This window comes from Pseudorca crassidens, chromosome 18 (assembly GCF_039906515.1).
Source record: "Pseudorca crassidens isolate mPseCra1 chromosome 18, mPseCra1.hap1, whole genome shotgun sequence".
Classification (NCBI taxonomy): Eukaryota; Metazoa; Chordata; class Mammalia; order Artiodactyla; family Delphinidae; genus Pseudorca; species Pseudorca crassidens.
Window position 1 is genome coordinate 12,488,630 of NC_090313.1, and position 24,165 is coordinate 12,512,794.

General features: G+C 42.4%; 1 protein-coding gene across 33 annotated transcripts in view; it reads left to right on the forward strand.

The window, feature by feature from the left end:
• Nucleotides 1–24,165, forward strand: part of DOCK9 (dedicator of cytokinesis 9) — a 282,686-nt gene that overhangs the window by 235,073 nt on the left and 23,448 nt on the right. For 19 of the 33 annotated variants that reach the window (XR_010936755.1, XR_010936756.1, XM_067712884.1 and 16 more), the window contains 8 exons: nt 5,217–5,332; nt 11,069–11,206; nt 11,325–11,507; nt 12,745–12,858; nt 12,978–13,193; nt 14,666–14,723; nt 15,612–15,689; nt 16,925–17,031. Coding sequence is in view for 31 of the 33 variants with exons in the window: in XM_067712884.1 (XP_067568985.1) it covers nt 5,217–5,332; nt 11,069–11,206; nt 11,325–11,507; nt 12,745–12,858; nt 12,978–13,193; nt 14,666–14,723; nt 15,612–15,689; nt 16,925–17,031 (1,010 nt within the window). In the remaining 2 variants the exon portion in view is untranslated. The remainder of the gene's footprint in view (nt 1–5,216; nt 5,333–11,068; nt 11,207–11,324; nt 11,508–12,744; nt 12,859–12,977; nt 13,194–14,665; nt 14,724–15,611; nt 15,690–16,924; nt 17,032–24,165) is intronic. The other 14 variants (XM_067712906.1, XM_067712911.1, XM_067712913.1 and 11 more) reach the window with 1 other exon arrangement.

Here is a 24,165-nt window from a genome sequence, read left to right on the forward strand (position 1 = left end):
CAGATCTTAGCGTGACCAGCAGGGGGCAGCAGAGGACTGCGAGGAACTTAAGCCGATGCAGGCCAAGCCGCACTGTCCCCATCGCCTATTAACAGTAGGACACGGGAAAAGACACCACACGCAGCACACGTGTAACGCTAGCGGGCACTTACCCTTACTCTTGGATTTTTATAGGAAATAATGAAAATTTCACTGTGGCCAGTGGTCTTAACTATTTTAAAAACACTCAAAGGGTAGGAGTTTGTTGTTTGGGTCATTGCCCAGGCTTATAAAAAGTAAATGTTTACAACATTAAGGCATTGACCTGTTTACTGCAACATGTACTCATTGTGTATCAGTAGAAAAGACTTGTGCCAAAGGACAAATTGAGAGTGATAGGTGCTCGGAGTATACTTTGTATATTTTATATAAACTGAGTGATGAGGGGAAAACTAAGTGAAACGTGTTTGCAAATAAGTGATTCATTTGCAAAAAAATATAAAATAACAGTTTGTATTTACTTTAATGTTATGTATTGTTCTAGGAATATGTTAAATTCACTTGCATGATAATCCATATTTCCCATTGGTGTGATGGGAGAGAAGCCAGCCGAGAGGTAGAAACCCTTGAAGAAAACCTGTATTTCATATAATTCAGTATAAGAGACAATTTAAGATCACTGGATTAAGTTGCAGAGAATTAGATCTCAGGTGAATATGGGGAAGCATTTTCTAACTGGACTACCTATTAGCTAGTATAGGTACTGGCAGCTGGAGATGTGAAAACAGAGACTTGATGAGGACCCATTGGGGATACTGTCCAGGTCATTTAAGCATCATATGAGGAGTTAGACGAGATGGCTTGTTCAGACCCCATCTAATTCTGATATTCTTTGATATCTATGAATCTCAAGTAAGAAACTGAATATAGATGATAATTAAATTCCTTTATTTTAGATAATATTCAATCAATATAAAAAATGCAGGGGAGGCATATAGTCTCTGAAGTAAAATCAATATTTCTCAGAAGTTCTTAAGCATGGGTGATATATCTTTTAAAATAGGTGAAATGGGCTTGGATGCTTTAAATGTCTGTACTCAAGATAGTAAATAAAATGTCTATAAAGCCACATTTTCTTGATTTGGAGATAGATTTTTGCCCCTTTGCTAGCATTTCTGAAGTCAGGATATATTTTACAGATTTAGCAGATCTTACCTTACAGATACATCCTGAATATTACATCTAACATGGTAGCCTGTCATCGATTGGTGCTTCTTGCCATTGATAGGGTTTCAGAGTTGAGAAAACCTGACACAATGCCCATTTAAAGTCGGTCATTCTTTATATTTTTAGTATCCTTAAAGAGGACTTTAAATTAAAAGGTATGATATGCTTAAACCAAGTGTTGTCACAGTATGGGGTCTGTATCCCATACCATTTTCGGATACAGCTAAGTATCTGATTGTCTAAGTGACAATCACTTATGCAAGGTAATCTGAGACTAGAAAGCAGGTAGTATAACCATTTCCTCAAGTATAAACTCTGAGATTATAGACTAGTTTCACAAACCATTTTGAACCTATTTGTTTCTTTGGTGGTTAATCAGAGGGCAGACAGCAAATCACATGATGTTTTGCCTTGGAATGTCATTCCTTATTCTGTTCTCCACTTCTTGCCCATCTGTGGGGAAAAACTTTTTAGCAATAAAAATGAGATGGAGATCAATAATAGATTGTGTAGTGGTGGATCCATCTGATACTTTGCATAAATACGTGCAGTTAGTAAAAGCCGTAGACCGTGAGTTAATGTATCTAGGAGGCTCGGTCTTCTACATTTGGGGATTTCTTTTAGCAAGAAGATCCCTAGCTGTTCAATATTTGTATTTTTTTCATAAAATGTATTGTTTTTCTGGATTCATATTATGGGCCAGAGAAAAAAACTAAAAATAAAAACAAGAATTCTGGTTTCATAAAGAGTGAAGGCAGCTTTCAAGAAGGAAGTACCTCCTGTGAGAATATGTATCTGACTTATTCTTCTAGCCCAAATGTCCTCTGACTTTTGGAAAAGGCGAGTGGCAGTGGATCAGGCTGCTGCCTTTCTGACCACATCACCTCTGATGTGGCACTGGGGAGGGAGGGGTAGTTTACAGATGTCCTCAGCATTACTAAACCGAGCTTTTCAGGAAACAGGACTTCATAAAACGGAGTAAAGTTAGGTAAGTCTAACCATAGCAGATGACATTAGAGGGAAAAAAATCTCATCCTCGTCCTTTGAGTATTTGCAAGGTTTGGGGATTTGAGAATAAATCACTTATCTGAGTAACAGCAGAATGAAAATTGTGTACATGTGAGCAGTGGATCCTAAGGTCTCTAAAGCACCCCCTGAGGTGCCTGCTGGAGATGGCGCATCAGGGAAGTCCTTCCCTCCCTGACCTGCCTCAGTGACCACGTCAGTGCCTGTGCCCCAAGGCACCACTACCCCCTAGTGGAAGTCAGTAGGGTTAACAGCACTTCTTACTGGCTGGCCTTGGTCAGAATCTGCTTAGTCAGCTTTAAAAAGTTGCTGACTGATGCTCTGAGAAATTACTGTGTCTCTTAAGACCGCTTCTTGGGTTTGCCAGCTCAGTTTCATTTTCCTGTGTTAGCCAGTAACAAGGTGACCATTGGTTAGAGTCTTCCCTCATGCCCAGCTTTGTTCCAGGTCTTGAGACAGACTGTCCCCACGGGGGTATCCTTTGGCAGATTGTCCAGTCAGTCTCTGTCACTCACACAACGTCCCATGCTGCCACTTATTTTTAGGGATGTTTAAGTAACACTGGTTCAGGAACCTGCTGATTTTTGAGACGAAACGTTTAAGGAAAAGCAAATTATAACCAATTGTGGCTAAAAGGACTGTTTCTTTTATTCTTATATGATTCAGACACAGGCAGACAGATTTCTGTATGAATTGACTCTTATTCTAAAGGAGATTAGATAGTGTAATGTAGCTTAGAGAAATTTTGTCATTAATTAGCATGGCCCATTGATTATATATGTTTAAAAAATAGCACATTGACAAATTGCAATTCTTGAATTGTTCTAGACATTCAGCCAGGTATAAGTAAACTCTGTTGGAGTTCTTCAGTGTGTAGACCATCTCATCTATAAGAATCACACTTGGATACACTTATCCAATAGGTTATCTAGAAAGAGAAAAGGATAGTTCTGTGCAGAGAATACAGTTAATCACCAAAGCAAGTGCCTTGTTACAGTTTAACCCAGATTATAAAACTTCATTTGGGATAAATGGCAGCCCTCAGTATAGGGTCCTTTTGACCTGTGTGATAATTTTGGTTGGTCTGATAAAAGGTGGTGGTTTTTTTGTTTGTTTTGTTTTTGTTTTTTGTTTCGGTTTTGTTTTTTTTTTTGGTCCTCTCTTGCCCTGGTTTGTGATCACTGTAACGATAATCATTAGTTTGTTTTCCTCTTTTGTTGGCTATCTCACCAAACAAACCTTACCAAATGAGGAAATACCTTGGCTTACAAAGGCAGTTCAGTGAATATTAGTACCAAAAAATGTCTGTCTTCCTTTCTGCTAGATTTCTTACCAAAAAAAACCCTAAAAGCAAACCAGGAATATAAAGAAACAGAACTAGCACGGTGCCAAACGTGTTCCATAGCCTTACTAGGGACACGATGACTCTGTCAAACTGTGAAAATAATGCAGGCCACTCAAAACCACCATTATAAAAGCAAAGCAAAGTTGGATGAAAGCACATAATAGTTTTTTTTTTTTAATCATACTTTAAAAAGCAACTCGGTAGCTTTAGAAAAGCTTTTTGTAGTCTTTCAAAAATCATTCTCTATCTCTGACATTTATTAAAGTCAGAATAACATCATGCTAGTTACTTTATTTTATCTTAATAATAGGGATTATCGTACAGTAACCTGGATAAGGAATTGGGAGTGTAGTTTCTGGTTTTATCCCATTACTGGCCTCAAGAAAATTCTCTAGGCTTTCTGTACTTCATTTTCCTGATCTATGTACAAAATGTCCTCCTCTCTGGAGTATTAAGAAAATTACCTACATAGTAAGTGTTGATTTGTTTTGCTCCTTGGAGAAAGACATTACCTGACGTTTTATTATATTGCCATCTTTCTTTGTAATCTAGATCAATACTGAAACACCTTTGCATCCCTTGTATATATTTCTGCTAATGCATACCATTTCATAATTTAATCTCAAATTGTATGTCAAACTACATTTATATCAATACTAAATTGACTTTACAGCCACATACAGAAGATATCAGTTTGTATTTAAATTATGATTCTCAAGTCCTCTCCTTTTCTTGAACATTTCTTTCAGTCATAGTGGCTTTTGTGCTTTTTTATTAAAGCAAGTAGAATACTGTTATCAGTGCAGTCAACTCTTGGTTATCATTCATGATTCCAACTGATAAAACAGATCCTTACTTTATTGACTTGAGACTTACATAGCGTTCACTGTGTGCCAGGCACTATTCCAAGAGCTTCACAGCAATTAATGAATTTAATGCTCACCGCAACCCTTTGAGGTAGATACTGTTATTATCCCCATTCTACAGATGAGGAAACTGAGGTATAAAGAGGTCAAGTAACTTGCCCAGGGTCACACAGCTAGTAAGGGGACGAGCTTGATTCACTGACCAGCAGTCTGCCCCTCAGCTCATTTTCTTTCCCTGTGCTGTGCTGCAGCCTCTGTCTGTGTGGGGAGCTTCAGAGATCTCAGCCTCCTTCACTACCACACCATCTTAACAGCTCAGTCAAGTGGCGCAATTGAGTGACTCTGGTCCATGTACCAGTCCTAGCTCCCCTGTTTACCAACTGTGTGACTTAAGACAAGTTGTTTAGCCTTTGTGGGCCTCCATTTCCTTATCTGCAAAAAGGGTTTAATAATGTACACACTTCATAGGGCTATTGAGGGATTAAATAAGGTGATACATGTAAAGTTCATAGAATTATGGCTGGCACATAGCAAGTGCACAATAAATGTTTACTGCTATTACTTCCCTCCCAGAGCTGAAAAAGTCATAATTGAATGGAAACATTTTTAATACCTCCTTTTACCCACCCCGCCACCAAAAAAAAAAGGCAAACAGGGAGATAAGGCCCTGAAGGAAGCCTTCTGGAAATAATCAAAAGTTGACTGTGACTATACCGTCAGCCAGCCTTTCTTCTTCAGCCGCCGGCAATAACCTTGTGTTATGATTCATGCAGGCTATGGCCACTCGGACGCAGATGTTCTCCACCAGTCGTTACTTGAAGCCAATATTGCTACTGAGGTGTGCCTGACAGCTCTGGACACCCTCTCTCTATTTACACTGGCATTTAAGGTTTGTATTGAACAGCTGTTCATGGTCAGAGCCTCACCTTTTAAATTCATTCTGTTTATTTAACTGAATCAGCAAGAACTTCTTATGTTGTATTTTTACTGCAGCAACTGTTTTTGCCCCTGTAAGGAAACCATTAATCCTTAAATTCCCTTAATGAAACCGTTCCACTGTTAATGACTTGAATTCCCTGAAATATAATACAGCTTAACTGGTCAGGGTGTGCCACCTGCTTGCAAAAGGTGGACACAGTCCCAGGAGGCGGTTGACGCTTGGCCAGATGAAAGCGTTTACCGGGGAAGGTGGCTTTGCTGAGCCCTCGAGAATGATAAATACAGGAACCTAATTGGGCATTTCTGCCTCTACTATCTTTAAACATATCCACATGTGGTAGCAATTAAAATTAGATGTTTATATGTAGAGGAGCAATACCTAAAAACATTCACCTTTTCAATTTTTTTTGGATCTGTTACTAAATTAAATGATAGAAACATTTCAAGTATAGAGAGTAAAAAGTGATCTTGGTCTTATTTTTAGGTTTTAGCAAGTAACATTTACGTAGGTAAAGATGGTCTCTTCAGCCACGTTCTTGTTTTTAGGAACCTAACCCTTCCCGTTCTCACTCAATAACTACTTCCATTTCCAGAGAAGCTGAATTAGTGTTAATATGCTCTGAATATGGAATCAGTATGTTTACTTGCAAGGGTATTTGGGAAACATACCCAAAGTCAATCTGTGCTTTACTCATCTCCTCTTCTCATGAAGCACGTTTCTTTATTAGAGTAAAAATAGTTACCTGATATCATGTTGCTTTATTATAATTTACCTTTGTTCGTAGCAGCCATGCTACTCACGTCCCCAGGAAATGTCATAACTAGGAACCCAGTCGAGAGCTGAGGGCATACAGACCCTTAGGATGAGTATGGGGACAGCAGTGTCATCTTACGTGGAGCCTTACTCTAGTGACCTTCAGTCATGGTCCCCAGGCTGGCAGCAGGTGCAGGCCCTGAAGCTTGTTAGGAATGCAGGTTCTCGGGCCCTGGCTGACTGAATCAAACTCTGGGAGTGATATGTGCACAGACAGTATGGCCTGAGAACCACTACTCTACTAGAACCATGTTTTGAACCTCTTTCTGTTTTCTTTTGGAGATTTTTAAGTAAATAGTCAGTGAAATTTGTAATGTGAGCATTTGCCCTGGACTATATCAGTGCTAACTGTGCACCCGTAAGTTCAAACCAGTAGTTGGGACACTTGCTTCCACTCTCTCCCTGGGCCTCAGCATATAAATGAGCAGGAAACCCCGGGGCTGCACAGCAGGTGTGTTCTGGCGCCACGGGCAGGTGAGGGCACCACGTGGCACAGGTGTGGTCTGGCAGCACTGTGAGAATAGTGGCAGTTTCCTTACTGCACAGCCTGCAGTTCATACTCAACCTCCTTTAAATTGCTTGCTTCATATTAAAGAAGAGTATTTGTCGAGGTTCCCGGATCTCCAGTGTCTGGCCACCAAATAGGTTCTGACTCAAGAGAGAGACAACATCTGATGGTCTCTGATTGAAGGCTGATTGTAAATTTGTTGGGTGAATGTCTTTGGGAAAATCACTTCATGTCTCCAGACCTAAGATTTCTCATTTGTAAGATTGAAAAAATAGGATCTGCCTCCCAGGGCTGTTGTAGCTTAAAGTGAGATGACCCTTAGAATGGACGAGCACTCTGCTGCTACAGACCAGGCTCCAGGACACTTGGGAGCAGCCATGTGTACAGAAACACCATGGGCTGCAGACCCCAGCTCCACCATTAGCCAGATGTTAAGCTTTGGGTGGGTCTGCTTGACATCTCTAAGCCCTGATTTCCTTACTTAGAACGTGGCAATTATTCCTACTGTATAATGAATTGATATGAAGTATCCAAAAACATCTGTCCTGTGTCTGACACACAGTAGGAGCTCAAATGTTGACTCTAGTTTAGCAATAAGCGCTTTCCCTAGGCTCACGCCTTCCTGATCCTATGGTAAAGGGTCTGATTCCTGAGACGCACAGGGAAGATTGTGTTTTAGAGCTGAGGTGATCTCTATCAGAGTCTATATGCCTGTGTGCAGAAATCTTTGATGTTTAAAGCTCAGCGCATACACACACACAGACCCATTAAAAAATGGGAAGATGGGCAAATATTATGGCATTAAAGGATGTCATGCCAAGCTGTAGGCTTACCTGGCCTAGGTTCACAGGTCCAAGAGCCACTGGCACAGCAGCACTTGGATCTTCCTTTGCAAGTATTTACTCAGCTGAGGCATCAATTGGAGCATATCGGGAAAATTAAATTATTACATTGAGTTAACTGACATAATTGTTTGCAGAAAAATCTTCTTCCACAAATGTTGCCTCATCGTTAGTGAGCCTCTTAATTGACCACATCTAATAAGTTGCCAAAGGCAATCAAGAAATCACGTTCTTAATGAGAGGAAATGTTTGAAAAGATTTAAGCCCTGAACCCCAATTTATTGTTATATTAGCTTCCTGCCATTTATTGAGTGCCTTCTGTGTCTTCAGCGTCAGTCCTCACAACAGCCTGGCCCAGTAGATCTTCTTATCCCCCATTTTACAGATAAGGAGATTGAGGCTGAGATAGGTCAGGAAATGGGGGAAGGAGCTAAGCTGGGTGAATATCAAGGTAGCTGAATGATCTCTCACACAGAAAAGAGAAAATTACCAAGCGCTTACCAGACGCTGGTACTGTGTGGGCACTTTCACAGATATTGTTTAATACACGAGAGGTGTGTTTTGTAAACCAAGGTGATTACATGCAGAAAAACTTGGTTCTTCTCTGGCTATTTTAAAATGTCTATTAATACAGTCCTAAACCAAATCTGGCCTTTAAATAGTTGATGATATTTTTAATGTACTTATAAATTTAATCTGAAAATGTATTTTAAGTAATTCTCTGTAGTGCCTTCTCTTGATTTGAGGTGCATGGTGAGAACCAGCAAGTACACCATGAGAAGGATCGCTGTGAACGACCAGGGTGGGGAGCACGTGGATGATGGGGGTCAGCTAGGGAGCCTGGGGTCCAGTTTACACAACCATGAGCCTGGGGTTTAGGTCATCCTGGTGATTGGTGAGTCTCTGCGACAGAGAGAGTGCTACTCGAAGCTAGATTTTTAAAGTTATTCTATAAATCAGTGTCTAAATAAAAATCAAGCCATATCCCTAGGAAGGATGTAGCTGTCTTAAATAACGTGGTTCCAGATATCTCATTTTGGCACCTGAGGTTTAAGTTCGTTTTTCTCCTGTTCCTGGCTCTTTAGAAATTACTGATAATGTGTGTTCATTCTCTGAAAGCCCCATTTCCCTTAGGAGGCTGGTAACGACAGTCAAACTTGAATCCACATCAGGCAATTCCTGAGAATTATTTATAACCTATTCTCCACCTTATTGCTAGAAATAAGTCATGCCTTTCCCATTATTCTAACGTCTCATTTAATTTCTGAAATTCTCCTATCCTCAGTAAAAGTCTATAGGGAGACAGAGGTAGAAATGAGATACTCCATTGTTATCCAATGGTTATTTATGAGTGGAAAAGTGAAGGTGATTTTTGTTTTGCTTTTTTCCCTGCTCTGAGCCTTTCTGAATGTTCAACGTTTTTAATGAGAAAGAGAGAGAGAGAGAGAGAGAAGAAAATTGATTGGAAAATAAGGAAGGCAGCTGGTAAACTGGGGTGTGTTCAGGACGAAAGGTCCCTTACCCCTTTAAATGAAGGGTTGTTTATATCTTTGTATGCATTTTTTTTTTTTTTTTCGGTATGCGGGCCTCTCACTGTTGTGGCCTCTCCCCTTGCGGAGCACAGGCTCCGGACGCGCAGCTCAGGGGCCATGGCTCACGGGCCCAGCCGCTCCGCGGCATGTGGGATCTTCCCGGACTGGGGCACGAACCCGTGTCCCCTGCATCGGCAGGCGGACTCTCACCCACTGTGCCACCAGGGAAGCCCTGTATGCATTTTTATTCCATTCTTCAAGCAAGTTTTGTGATCAGAACCCAAAGAAGACTAAATCCTGAAAATGGGAAGCAAAAACCTTGACCAGAGAGAGTGAAAGGAAGGAAAATTTAACTCCAGTGGTAACAACTTGGAGACAGGCCAATTCAGACAGCAAGGCCAGAGGTCTTAGCGATTTTTGTATGAACCGTCTCTCCTGGATATCTCCAGCAAAGATGGCTGAGAAAATAAAAGCTCATACCCAGATTCATGCAAGCCTTAATCCAGCCATAATTAGGAAGGACTGTGACTCCTGGGAAAAGAACTGCTCAGAAACAGTAAACACTAAGCAGTTCCCCAAACACTGGAAACAACCTCTTTTTTTTTTCGGTTGGTGAACAGCTGCTCATGGTTGAGAATTACATCATATTCAGTTAATTAAGTCACATTTTCTGCTCCATTAAATTGCTTCTCTTTCACATGATGGAATTCAATACTGTACTTCAGTGTTTCATGATATAAAGATCACTGTGGATTCCAGGTGTCCTACCAGCTGTAAATACACCCGTGAATTACTGGACCTAAAAAAACAAAACTTATTCCTTAAGTAAAACTTTTTCTCCAACAATAAGACGAGAGAAATCTTGAAACTGTTACTCCAGCCATAATTTGCTGTGCAGCCGAACTATTTGGACATAAGCTGTCTCTGTTCCTTTGGCTAAACTGTAAGGTTGGTTTGAGGTACTGACCTCTGGACATTTTTTTTCAGTGATAGTCATTTTTGCCTACTTGTGCAAAATGCACACATTCTCCCAAACACACCTTTGTCCTGACAGGCCTGTCTGTATTTGAAGATGCAGCTCTCCGGTGTCAAGCACATGTGGCTGCATGCTGGCCTTTAGTTGGGAGACACCTCTGTCCACTGTGCATGTGCAGCAATCATTGGGAGTTGTAGCCAACCAGGCTTTCACGGTGTTAAACCAGTGTGAATTTGCTGCTGGTGGGAGAAAACCTTGAAGAATGAGGAGAAGTGATTAATGGTGACCCTCTTGCCACTTAACTGAGCTAGATCAGAGCGGGCATCAGCTATATACTTGACCTCAAGTCTTCCCAGTAACTATGCAAGCTTAGTTTTAGGGTCGCTGTTTCACAGATGAGAATGGCCAGGCTCAATTTACCTGTGCAGATCTGTGCACGTGAGAAATGGTGCCTGACCCAAAGCCTGTGCGTTTTCCCCCTTACCAGACTGCCTGGTGATTCATGGCTTCACAGAGTGCCTGAGAGCCTGTGGCGGGGGAGAAAACCCAGCCCTCACTGCTAGAGGACCTGCTCCATACCCCTCACTTCAGTGCTTTTTTCCAGCCCATTGATTAGCTGACACCTGTAATGGCACTTCTCTGTTGGAATTAAGGTGTCGCAAACATGACCTCCGTATTAGTTGCTGGTGATAGTAAAAATAAGTAAATAAATAGAAGCCCAATCAGTACTGAGGCACAGTGGTCCTTTAAACCGTAGTACAGTTTGCTGGGAAGTTTTAAATTGGTCTCTCCCTTAGTAGAAAAAGTAAATTCTCCAAAGCATGAATTTATCGATAAGTTTGTTTGTACTACAAGAGACTTCTGTGCTTTCCTAGAGGATTCATGGGAAGTTTGTTTAAATTATAAGTTGTCTTAGCACCTGAAAAATGTAACCTTTGAGGCTGAAAGTTGTATGAAACCAATCAGCAGTGTCTGGCGTGTCTCACTGACCAAGCTGTCCTTGTGTGTTTTAAGAACCAGCTCCTGGCTGACCACGGACATAATCCCCTCATGAAAAAGGTTTTTGACGTCTACCTGTGTTTTCTTCAAAAACATCAGTCTGAAACGGCTTTAAAAAATGTCTTCACTGCCTTAAGGTCATTAATCTATAAGGTACGTTGTTTCACCAGGGAAGGTCATTCTTGATTCTCACCCATTCTCCTGTGTCTACCTGGAGCTGAACGAGGCACTTAACCTCTCTGGGTTCATTTGCTTCCTCATGTCCATGTAGTTTCCCTCAACGTTCTATGAGCGGAGAGCGGACATGTGCGCAGCCCTGTGCTATGAGGTCCTGAAATGCTGCAACTCCAAGCTGAGCTCCATCAGGACTGAGGCCTCCCAGCTGCTGTACTTCCTGATGAGGAACAACTTCGACTACACTGGCAAGAAGTCCTTTGTCCGGACGCATCTGCAGGTGCGTGTGCTTTAGCTTTCCAGGTCAAGTGTGCTGTGTGGAATTATGTTTTAGCAGGAAAATTTTGAGTGTCACATCTACCAGGTTACCTCGGTGTAAGTATTGAACGATCTGGCCTCTAGATGGAAAATTCAAAAGTCACATTTACTGGTTTTATTTATTTCATCCTCCACATCGTAAGATTTGGGCCCAGGATGTGTTTCTATTGGTAAATTGACATTTAAATGTCGAATCAATGTTCGACTGACCGAAATTCTACTGAGTAAAGATTTATAGAACCTATAGGAGGATACCTCAGGACTCCAGGCTGAGAATGGATCAGGGAGTCAAGGCCTTAGATCGGGAGACCGTGGGGAAACCATGGTTAAGTTTAGGCCAGAGAGGATGCTGTCCTGGGTCAGGCATGGTGAGGTTAGAAGGGAGAGGAGATTGAGTTGACAGTACTTAGTGATTGATTATACCTGGGTGTGGTGAAGGTAAAGGATGGGAAGGGGGAATGGGGGGAGGGGCATGGTCCACGGTTTAGCTGAGTAACTGGGTAAAGGCAGTGCTATTTGTTTTTTGGGGTTTTTTTTTGCGATACACGGGCTTCTCACTGCTGTGGCCCCACCCGCTGCGGAGCACAGGCTCCGGACGCGCAGGCTCAGCGGCCATGGCTCACGGGCGCAGCCGCTCCGCGGCATGTGGGATCTTCCTGGACCGGGGCACGAACCCGTGTCCCCTGCATCGGCAGGCGGACTCTCAACCACTGCACCACCAGGGAAGCCCAAGGCGGTGCTATTTATAGACCCCCAAAAAGACAGATTCCCCCACTGCATAGTTCATATGTACATGTTTTAATAATAAATGCAAAAGACAGTCCACTTACTGAATATTTAGTACATATAAATTCAAGCCAAAAACCAAAGAGGTAAATAATAAGGTCTTCCTTTTTATTAGAGAAAGTGATAGGTAAGTAACCGTCCAAGTGATGTGGGCTTATCTGATTCTCATTCCTCTACACTCTCCTGATTAGCATTTTGATGTGCAACCGAGATGGAAGGGTAGCAAAATCACCTTCTAGAATAATTCTTGGAAGGGGGAAGATGACTCAGACATTGTTTCCCACACTGGAGCGATCCTTGTTCGCACCTTCCCCGTTGCCCCATCCCTGTGCACATCCTAACCAAAGCCAGGAGCTGAGCCTGGGGCGTCACTTGAAGGTGAAATGATTTGCTCACGTTTGTGTGTCCCTAAGGTCATTATTTCCGTCAGCCAACTGATAGCAGACGTTGTTGGCATTGGGGGAACCAGATTCCAGCAGTCCTTGTCTATCATCAACAACTGTGCCAACAGTGACAGGCTCATCAAGGTGGGTGGCCCGGTCTCGTTTTATGTTTTACCCCCAAAACTCCGCCTCATCATCCGATACATATGCACACGGACAGAATGCAGCTGAAAGCCCCGTGTCCCCCTCCACCCTTGTTGCAGCACACCACCTTCTCCTCGGACGTGAAGGACCTGACCAAAAGGATCCGCACCGTTCTGATGGCCACGGCCCAGATGAAGGAGCATGAGAACGACCCCGAGATGCTGGTGGACCTCCAGTACAGCCTGGCCAAGTCCTACGCCAGCACCCCCGAGCTCCGGAAGACGTGGCTGGACAGCATGGCCCGGATCCATGTCAAAAACGGGGACCTGTCCGAGGTAGCCCCGCAAGCATGTCAATCCGGGCTTTTGAGAAAACAAATTGTGTCCCATTCACTGAAGGAAGCCAATTATGAGAAAAATTTCCCAGTAATTCAAAGAAGCCAGTTAAAAATATGTGATACTTTAAACAGTGCTGGGCTTGGCGTTCCTTCATGGTCATCTAAGCATTTTAACAATTTACAACATCGTAAGGGGATGTCTCCATCACAAAAGAGCATTGTTTGAAGGCTCTTAGAAAACATCCATGCTCACACAGGTGCCTGCTAGTTAGGTGCACTCAGTTTCTGCATCAAAACTCCTCTCTAGATCTAAAATTCAGCTATTTTATGATAAAATTAGATTTCCCTGTATCGAAGTCATGAATGACAGGGCATTGCTTTTTCCTGTTTGAGGTAGTCAGTTTCTGTCTGTAGTCGTGGCAGATGTCAGAGCTCCCTCATGGACAGAGCTGCACAGTTCAATAAGCGACAGAATGGCGGGGGCAGAGGGGGAGTGTGGGCTCCAAGGCAGACTGGATCCCGGATCCAACATTGACTAACTCGGTGACATTGAGCCAGTTCTTAACCCCTCTGTGTCTCTATGACATCATCTGTAAAATGGGGGAAATTAAGGAAAACTGTAGGCTGTAAGGCGGGAAGTATTCATGTTCCCATGAAAACTCTGCTCAGGGTTCATGCCCGAGGCATTTAGGTGTGATTAACAGTACCACCAAAGAAGTCTGCTTTTACTTTTAAACCCCTCTAACTGCTTAAATTAGTAAAACTGTGTTCTGTATCTGAAAATTTTATGTAACTATTTTTACCTATTGATTGAGTCCATTCTGTTTGACCATAAGTTTAATCTAAGATATACATTAGCCATAATGAAAATGAATTACATACTGTTAGTAGTAGTAATTTTTTTTATCATTCTGACAAGAACCAGGGCTCAGACATTGGAACCTTATGGTAGGTTCATTTCCAACAGCTATCTTTAATGTTTTGTAAACCATGGCAACTTGGTGAAAAGAATTTATTTTTTCTTTCGTTTTAAGGTGTTTATAATGTTATCCATTTAACATAAAATAATATTTTCATTTAGAATTTTTGGAGAAAGTTATAACTTCATCTCTGAATCTAAGAATGCACATGCCTTTTCTTCAAATGATCCTCTTTTCCCTTTAAGAGAAATAATGCTGAAATTTTATAGCAAGAAAAAATGCTTTTTAAAAATCTTTTACATTTAAATTTAGTAATTTTAAATAGAAATAGGTCTTAGCAAATTTACCATCGTTTGTCTCAATTCAAAGTTTAAAAATTTCAATTTATTTGAATTGTTCTACTTTTTTCAGAAGGTAAGATGTCGGCCATTAGAAACACTAGTTGATGCCTTGAGATCTAATATAAGTACATATAGTCATTAGATTTCTGTTTGTGAGCATTGTGCCATTCTTCATAATTGGTGATTCTGAAACGTGTCTTTTGTTTTAGGCAGCAATGTGCTATGTCCATGTCACAGCCCTGGTGGCAGAATATCTCACACGGAAAGGTAAGAAACGATTCCTGGGTTTTGTGAAATAAATATAAAATTGCACAAAGCAGCAAAGACAAGTGAGAGCCATTAAGAAAGATGTGGACATGGGGGATTTCTGTGTGTGTGTGTATGTGTATGTGTACAGTATATTCATTGTTCTATTCACTGGTGTGACATTTGCTTGATGTGGTAGGCACCGCAGAAATGCAAAACAAAAGTAGGTGGCATTTTGTCATATAACCTCTTACTAATAACTCCATATTGCAAAAACTAGTTAATGAGCTTGGCATCTGGGAGTCCCTGACCAGCCAATCTCCAGCTGAAAAGATTTTATTTTCCCTTAAGATAGTTCCCACCGGAACTGTTTACCAATCAAAAGGCAGCTGTAACAGGAGGTGATCAGGCAGTATTTTCTGGAGCACAGCCCGGTCGGCTTTGCTGTGTGTGAAGGCAGCTTGCAGGCTGGAAACCTTGCCGCCCCATGGAAGGAGCTGGCAGGAGTGAGTGCCACCCACCTGTGTGCTAAGTGCTTGTTCCCACGTTAGCAGGCCGCGAGTTCTGTCACAGCTCCTCTGGTTAAACACCAGTTGCTCTTTTCCACTTCAAATTTGAGAACACGGGGCTTTTAGAAAGGCCAGTTGTGTTCATGTGTGTACTGGAGCACGGCTGCACCAGATCTGGCTAATTCCTTCACAATGTGAGGAAACCACAGATGGCCAGGTCAGGGAATTTCTATCTTTCTGGTACAGCTGGCTCTTTGGAATGGAATTTAAGGGCATCTAGGCTTGTCATACGTCAGAGCTGGAAGGAGAAAGAAACCAGGGAGGGGCTCCGTATTCTCTTACTGCCAGCACGATTTCCTGTTGAGACCTTCTGTCGGGTAATACATCTCCTCACGTTTAGAAGCAGACCTAGCCCTCCAGCTGGAGCCGTCCTTCCTCCCCTCCAGCCACAGCACCTGCCAGAGGAGGCGCCGGGGAGGTGAGCTGAGGGTGGGCCGGCCGCCCCGTCCCTGTGACACTCAGACGTACGGGGTTTCTCTTTCAACTCTGCTGGGATAGACTTGGCTCTCCTTCCCTCCCTTCTTTTCCTGGCCACTCTGGTTTGATGGCAGGCAAGGAGAAGAAAGCACTTTGGCCACCATTGTCGTTCCACCAGAGCTGAGTTGTATTTTTAAATCTACTCTGTAGCCAAAAACATGGATGGTTGGATTTTATAATTCTGCTTTTTGTACACTCATGTATCCTCAAGCTCCCAGGTTAGTGCTTTGCATAGGGGAATCTTTGTCTCCATGAAACAAAAGCAAGGCGAAAGCTGGACATTGGCAGAGATGCTAGACAACCCATGAAGGGGCTGGAAACCTAGACCATGTGCAGCAGAAACATCTCTGACTTTAGGGTCCACTCTTCCAAGACTTGATTTCAAACTACTCTGTGTTCCTTTTTTTCCTGAAACATGGGAGGTCTCAGTTCAGGTTTTGACTTTTGTTTTACTGTAAGCAGTAATCTCAGTAGAGCAGGAAGACATTTCAAGTCCTTCTTCACTTGATCGTTTTTGCCCAGCTGACATTGTCCAAGTGACATGAAACTTTCCCCAGTGACTCCATGGGAGGAAAGGCCTCTTCTTACCCCTCAGGCTGCTGACATGGAACCAGCCAAGGCAGCCCCTCAGCTCACGGCTGCGGCCATCGAGTCACATCTTGGTAGACTGCTTCCTGCAGGAGAAGGGCGAGTTCTAATCTGAGTTCTGGGTTACCCCAGCCAGAGTAGGTGAGATGACAGCTGGAAGTAAACAGAGTTGTTTTTGAGTCTGTATTTCTCTGATTGGCTTTGGCTTCTTTATTTTTCTTGGTATCTGAGCATGGGTCATTTTACCAAATCAAACTATTGTTGTTATTACCTTGCTATTAATTTGATTCAATACCTATTTCAGTTTATTTAAGGATTACATACATTTTAATAAAGGTGGGTGAAAAATAAAAAGGGGTGAGAAAAATAAAAAAAATTGAGGGCAGTGAGGGTTAAATATTGAGGAAGCGAATGAAGGAAAGCACACAGTGGCGCCCAGGCTCCCCATGGGAACGCTGGCCTGAGACGCAAGAGATTTCAAGATCGGTCCTCGTTCAACCCAGAAACAAACAGGGCAGGAAGAACCCTCGCGGTTCATCCACTTTCAGGTTGATAGCTCCAACTGTCTCCCCTGCTCTCTAATTCTAGGCATGTTTAGACAAGGATGCACAGCTTTCAGGGTGATTACCCCGAACATAGATGAGGAGGCCTCCATGATGGAAGACGTTGGCATGCAGGACGTCCACTTCAACGAGGTGAGCGCCGCAGCCCGCGAGGGCTCCGGTAACCCCAGTGTCTCGGGTGCTGCCGTTCACCCGCCCCTGCACCAAACTGGGATTTTCTGTCTGCAGCTGCCGTGTACACACTTCACTCTAAGATAATTCTCCAGAACACTGAAACTGAACAGTGAAAGCTTCTGCCATTCCCATTCCCAGGAACTCCCCCTTTCCTCTGGAGAGAGTGTGAGGAACTAGTTAATAGTGAAGTGAGGCTGAGAGCTTGAACACTTGGGGTAAAAGGCCCAGTATTGTGAATCATAAAGTTTCTCATTCTTCGCAACAGTTAATTTCTCTGGTTCCTGGGTTTTATTTCTGACTTTTAGATCAGTATCTCCAACGCAAGATATCTCCCCGATGTCCCCAAACATGCAAGGCCATGAGAGGCCAGACTGGGCTCAGAACAGAGCAGCCCCTGTCCAGGCCCCCAGTTCTCTGCCCCCACTTGAGTGCTGTCAGCTAGGGCCTGTGCACCATGAGTAGATAAGACCACCCTTGCCCACCCCCCATAGAGACCAGAAAGTTTGACTTTAGATCATTGTAGCAATTTTTGCAAGTTTCTTGCCAAAACAGCATCACCCTGCAGCCACTTAAAATCTGAAACTAGAGAGTTCTGAAATACAGCTAGGAATTTGAACAAATGCCAATTTTCTGTGTGCGTGTTTCTTCACGTGGAGAGAAAGAACAGAGAAAGGAGTAAACGTCTTCTGCCTCTGTTATACTTGTGTTTATGATGTGGAAGTCCTGCAATTAATATCAGGACTTCTGATCATGTTCATGCTGGTAAGCGGGGCCCATGAGCAAACATCCTCCATGACACTGACCAACCATGAATCAGCAATTCTCAAAGTGTGGTCCTGGGGTCCCCGAGACCCTTTCGGGAAGTCTATGAGGTCCTTACTTTTGCAATTGAATATCTCTGTGAGGCTGGATTTTCTTTGTCTACATCACCCAGAACAACATATTGAAGAGATTGAATGCAGAAGCAGAGACAGGAATCCAGGCTTCTCCTACGAAGTCAGACATCAGAGTTGCAAAAAATGTAAAACAGTGCCACTCTTCTCCTTAATTTTTTCTTTGAAAATGTTGTTTTTTCATTAAAAGTGTTATTTTCATTAACATGTCATAGGTTTATTATCTTAGTATAAAGTAATAAATCTTTTTACTTTTTTTCAGTTTTACTTCCTAATATTGTAAATATTGAGAGATAACACCCATGTATACAAAAGTTCTCAGCTATTTTTAAAGAATTCTCAAATATGTTTATGCTATATAAAGGGACCTTAAGCCTCAAAAGTTTAAGAACCACTGCCAAAAATTGTCTAGTCTCAAATGACCCTCTAAATTAAAAATTAACTGTGAGAAATAAGGATAATATATAGAGTGACTTCATATTTAAAAATTAAAATAATTTTAACCAAAATACATGAAGTTCTCTAAGTATTCTGAAGGGGAAAAAAATAACCAGTTGGTTATTACATGGTCTTAACAGTTCAGCTGTTTCTCCACCTTGAAATGCCTGGCCCAATGGTAATTTTTTATTTTTTACTCTGACGTGTGTGCCTGTCCCTTAGGCAACAAGGCGCGCACGCTCTTGGCTTTGAACTCGCTTCAAGGAGGGCTTGCACTGGGTTCTTCCCTGAAAAGAGGCTTGAATGCATTGTTTCCTTGGAGAAACCACCCTTGTCCCCCGCTGACCAGTCAGTCCTCCGGAGCGCAGCACTTTGTTTAGATTCGATAAGGAAAACAGCAATGCCAAGAACAACTAAAGATTCGAAAGTAAACAGTTGTGGGTAACCTGTCATCTGGAATGATAACGTGAAGTTCAGGTTTGCTCATCAGATTAAGTAATAGGCTGGAATAGTCTCTGCAGCCTAGGGAATGAGCCCTGTGAAGTCAAGGGCAGGCTTGATTGGGGAAATTTGTGGATGGCACCCGCTCTGAGTAATAACTGAACGTGTGGCAGGGATAGCTTTATCAGTTATTTTCAGAATATGGACTTTCCACCCTGTCCTTGAAGTGTAAAGTTGGTAAATCTTTAACAAGGTCCATAGTGCACGACTATCCTGATTAGGATGTGTCACAGGGGGTTGTAAAGCCCCAAGCAAGCCCTGCACATTAAGAGTGAAACTAGCCAGCAGTGAAAAAAAGAACGTGTTCCAAAAGTCACGAAAGCAGAAACTGCCACGTAGTTTCAAGAAAAAGGGAAAGTCGAATATCTCTGCCAGAGGAGGAGTTTTGGGGAAAGCTGATGGGAATAGGTGTAGAACAATAGTTTAATAAAAATCATTGCCCTTTTAATGTGCATTATTAGATATATTTAAATGTCTAAGATGCTCTCCTAACATGATTTTAGAGGCGCTACCTAAAAATGCACAATTCTCCTAGGAGGAGACCTCAGATGAGTTTTTATTGGTAGCGGTCCATCTTCCTTGACTCTGATCTAAAGAGCGAACTCCCCCGCAGCTGCTTTTGATTAAAGAGAAACATCCCATTCCTGTTTACATTTTGTTTCACAAATTGGAGCCTGTGCAGATTGAAGAATTCTGAGTTTCCTATGGTGTCAAAATTCCATGCAGCCCATGTTGTTTTGAGATCCCTCCCTCATTATCCCATACAGGCAGGGTCCTAGAAGGAAATAGGTAGCACTCTCAGAAATTGAAGCAAGTCTAACAAAGGGACTATTTTGAAAAGTTTGGTCAGGGTTTAGGGAAACCAACAAGGAATATTGCAGAACCCTGGAGGTTAGCAACAGCTGGGTTGCCACTGTCAACCTGTGGGCTAAGGGAGCGGGGAGAGAGAAACTACACAGAGGGGCCACCTGCCCCGGCTCAGTCCTGGCATGGGGGCAGGGAGGGAGGCACCCCCTCCCCACACTCTCCTTCTGTCCACCAGTCTCCTGCTGGCCTTCCACTGGCTGAGCCCAGCAGGCAGGCCAGCAGTCCTGGTGCATCGGCCCGCATGGCACAGAGCAAGGGAGGGACAGGGCCAAAAGGGACTGTAGTGGGGAACTGGAAAATACAGTCCATCCTCATTATTTGCCCAGTTGCTAAAATTTCTTTGTTACCCCAGAATCAGCATGAGGTGCTTTTACAGTCATTTGGGGACAAGGCACAAAGCAGCAAAAAATTTGAGGCCACACGTTCCCATCTGAGGCTGAACAGGCAACATTCTGCCTCCTTGTTTCAGCTTGTGCTGTAAACAGGGGTCCTTCTCTGGCCCCCTAGCATGGTGCTGAAGTGCTGTCCAGTGTTCCTGAGCTCAGGAAGGTGATGTGCCTGACAGAGAAAATACTTGTCAGATAAGCTCTGTTCAGGCAGGAGTTACAGTGCTTTGGGTCGTGGGTTCAATATTAATGAATCAACAATATGTACTAAATGAGGTGTCTTTAAACAGAAACACACATAAAACAAGGTTATGTACTAATCAATTGCCAAAAATTTTGTAACCAGAGGCTCTCTGGAGCCTAATCCTGTATTTCCCCAAGAAGGGCGTGTTCCGTGTTCACAAATTTAGTGTCGGTGGTGACCATAGAACATAACCACAGCAAATAATGAGGATCGACTGTATTTGGCACCCTCAAGTGTTGTTTCACAGACCAGCAACGGTGAGGTTCACCTGGCAGGTCACTGACTTGTCTTAGCCAAACTGCATCTACTCAGAAATAACAAACATAAAATGTTTATACCTACAGAACATCCCAAGAGAGAGTTAGCAACAAAACACATTCTGTGGTTCCTCTGTTTACATCTCATCCAAGCCTGGCAATTTTCTGTAACCCTGTAGAGTGGTCTAAGCATCTACTTTTCCTTGACCGAGAGTGCTCTTAGAACCGCCAAAGTTATATAGCATATCTTCACTTTTATAATGCTTCTCGAAAACAATAGCAGTAGGGAACGTGGCCCATGGAACTTGTCTGACTGCTCGACCTTGTCTCATACCAGGACATATTGCCCTGCTTCATGTTGCAAATATTTCCTAAGCTTCCTTATGCTGGAGAGACAAGGGTGAGCATGATGTGATGTGATCTGCCCCAACACACAACACTGCTTCTGATGCTTTCTTGCCATTGAGGAGAAACACCTAAACCACGGTCCCTTAGAATCTGAATTGAAAGTTGTCTCAGTTCTTTGTGGCTTAGAAATTTCTACATTTACATGTGTTGATTCACTCCATAAACTAGCTGTGTGCCATGTGCCAGCTCAGTGATATATGAGGGAGTGCCTGTCTTAGAAAGTTTGACCTAGTGTGCTAGTCCTCAAGCTTTAGTGTGCTTAAAAATTACGTAGATTCCTATTACAAATATAGATTCCCATTCTAACCCACCCCCACCCATCTCCAGATTTAGTTGGGTGACTGTAGCGCCTGGGAATCTGTATTTTAACAAGCATGCCAGGTGATTATTCCGATACAAAGGATCTTCGACTGTATCTTGAGAAACGATAATATAGTGGAAATGTGAATGATGCCATGATGTACGCCATTGCCCGAGCCAGGTCACATGCTTACGGTTATTCCCAAATGGTAGATAAAAGAGATAGCTAGCTTCATAAGAAAGGTTAAATTAAATCAGTCAGTCCTAAGATGGGGCAAATATTATTTAAGTGAAAAAACTTTAAATACCCTGCAAATACACAGGCTCATAATGCATTTTCAAGCACACACATGCGCCCATGCACAGCATTAGTGAGCTATTTCCACAGACAGGTGCTCGGTGCCGTCAACCGCATGGCTGTGGCACACCTAAAAATGACTGGCTAATTACATTTTAAACAGCTTCCTGAATGGCTTACGAGCTTAGTGTACCGAGATCTTTTTAAGTCTAGTCTAATATCATAAAATGTGTACTTTCCAGGTGCATAAAGCTCATTGAGGTTTTTTTTTTCCCCCCGACCAGTGATTACTTATAGTTCTTTGCGTGTATTGACAATTTAGAAAAAAAATAACTTGGCATTTAGATTTTAAACAAGGGGGAAAACTATCAGACTTTCTGTATGATTGCCTTTCAAGGTCACCACTCTGACCGCTGTCAGTGTAAGTTCTGGTTTTCAAGCGATTGCTGAGAATTCAAAGTAAATTCATACGTGGAATTTCTGTTGAGAATATTATTCATATATGCCCCGATGTTTAGTTACTATGATGTCTTAGTTTTTTGTGTTTTTTTTTATAAATTTATTTATTTATTTTTTGGCTGTGTTGGGTCTTCGTTTCTGTGTGAGGGCTTTCTCTAGTTGCAGCAAGCGGGGGCCACCCTTCATCGCGGTGTGCAGGCCTCTCACTATCGCAGCCTCTCTTGTTGTGGAGCACAGGCTCCAGACGCGCAGGCTCAGTAGTTGTGGCTCACGGGCCTAGTTGCTCCGCAGCATGTGGGATCCTCCCAGACCAGGGCTCGAACCCGTGTCCCCTGCATTGGCAGGCAGATTCTCAACCACTGCGCCACCAGGGAAGCCCTGATGTCTTAGTTTTTATGACTCTTTATAATTTTGTGTTGACATATGGTCTCTCAAACTTAGCTGTCTGTGATTGCTGGTTATTTCTATTCAAAGAATTGTTACTTGATGCACCAGCTGTAAACATCGAGGTATAGAGTTGACATTAGCTTGAATAATTTACCTTACCAAATTAAGCTTTGATGCTCAGTAATCCATACTCTACCTTCTATGAGAGAAGGACTTAGCCTTTTTTTTTAAAAAAAGCCATTTTTAGTTTGTTATTGGGTAAAATCTCTAACTATTCTGCTTTTTATAGTATACATTACCATTTTCTACAATAAAAAGTGATATTCAGACTGATACACTATAGATCCTGAATGCCTCCTGAATCAAAAGAAAAGATAAAATAATGTCCAGTAGCATATATAGGTTGATGATGTATTATTTCCTAATTCTTAATTACCATCAAATTGTGATACTTATTTCATAGTTATTTACTAAGCTCTATTCACTCTATGAAACATTACTGTTTTCCAGCCATTCTGGGAAGTGTCCCTGGTTGAAGTCTACTTTTTTGTACCAAATATGGCAGATTTTTCCACAGTGAACTGAATTGTCCATAGTATTGATATACCACAAGAATTCAGATTTCATCGTTATTAAACTTTCCTTGTGTTTCTGGTTTGACAAATGAGTAAAAGTAGTATTCAAATCTTAGTCTCACAATTAGGAGCATTTGGCCCAGGAGATTACTCATAAACTCTATTTGATATATATTTAAGTGACTAAATCTAGAACCATTCAAAATATACCTGAAAGGCTGCTATACGCAGACGCCTTATGAGGTATAGACAGAACATCATTTTAAAATCAAGTAACATCTTCCTTATATAATACTTCCTTGTTGTGATAGTGGATGTATGTCTGTGTGCATTTTCATTTCTCATAAAATTATGTTTCAATTATTAATTTATTTTTAGAAAACTTTTGAATGTGGCTATTTAATCTGTGTATTTAATCTTTCCACCTCCCCGACCTCATCTCTCTGCCCTGTTTGACTCAGATTTTGTACTCTGGCCCTCAAACTACTTATAAATTTCTCACACACCATGCTGCCATCTCTCCCATGTCTCTGCCCAGGCTGTTCCCTCTCCCTGGAATGTCTCCCCCCGCTTCCTTGCTATTCCCACCTTTCACGTTAACCTCACTAACGCCTGATGATGTGTAAGACTCAGCCAGTCATCGCTTTCTGCAACCTTCCATGGCCCCCCATCCCCCATCACTGGGTAGGTGCTGCTCCTCTCTGCGTCCCTGATTCCCTGTGCGTTTATCAGCACACTCACCACCATCTTTTGTAATCTCTTTATGGATCTGCATAGAGATCTGAGCTCTATGAGCAGGAAGTGCTCTCTTCACGTGATTCTTGGCCTCCCCTGGACTCACTCAGAGACACACAGACTATCGTTAAGTCAGTAAATGCCTACTGCTCTCAGTTCAGAGTGTCTACCTTCTGACTTGCAGTTTGGCACGTATTTGAAATCACTGTGGTTTTCTCTGTCCTCAGTATCTTAGGATGCACGTCAAATCTCTTCCAGTCGGTGGTCGTGAGTCTCTAGTCCATCAGTTCTAGCTGCTTCAAAGGACAACCTCTCTGTGTCTTTGAGGGCCTCCTCCTCAAAGC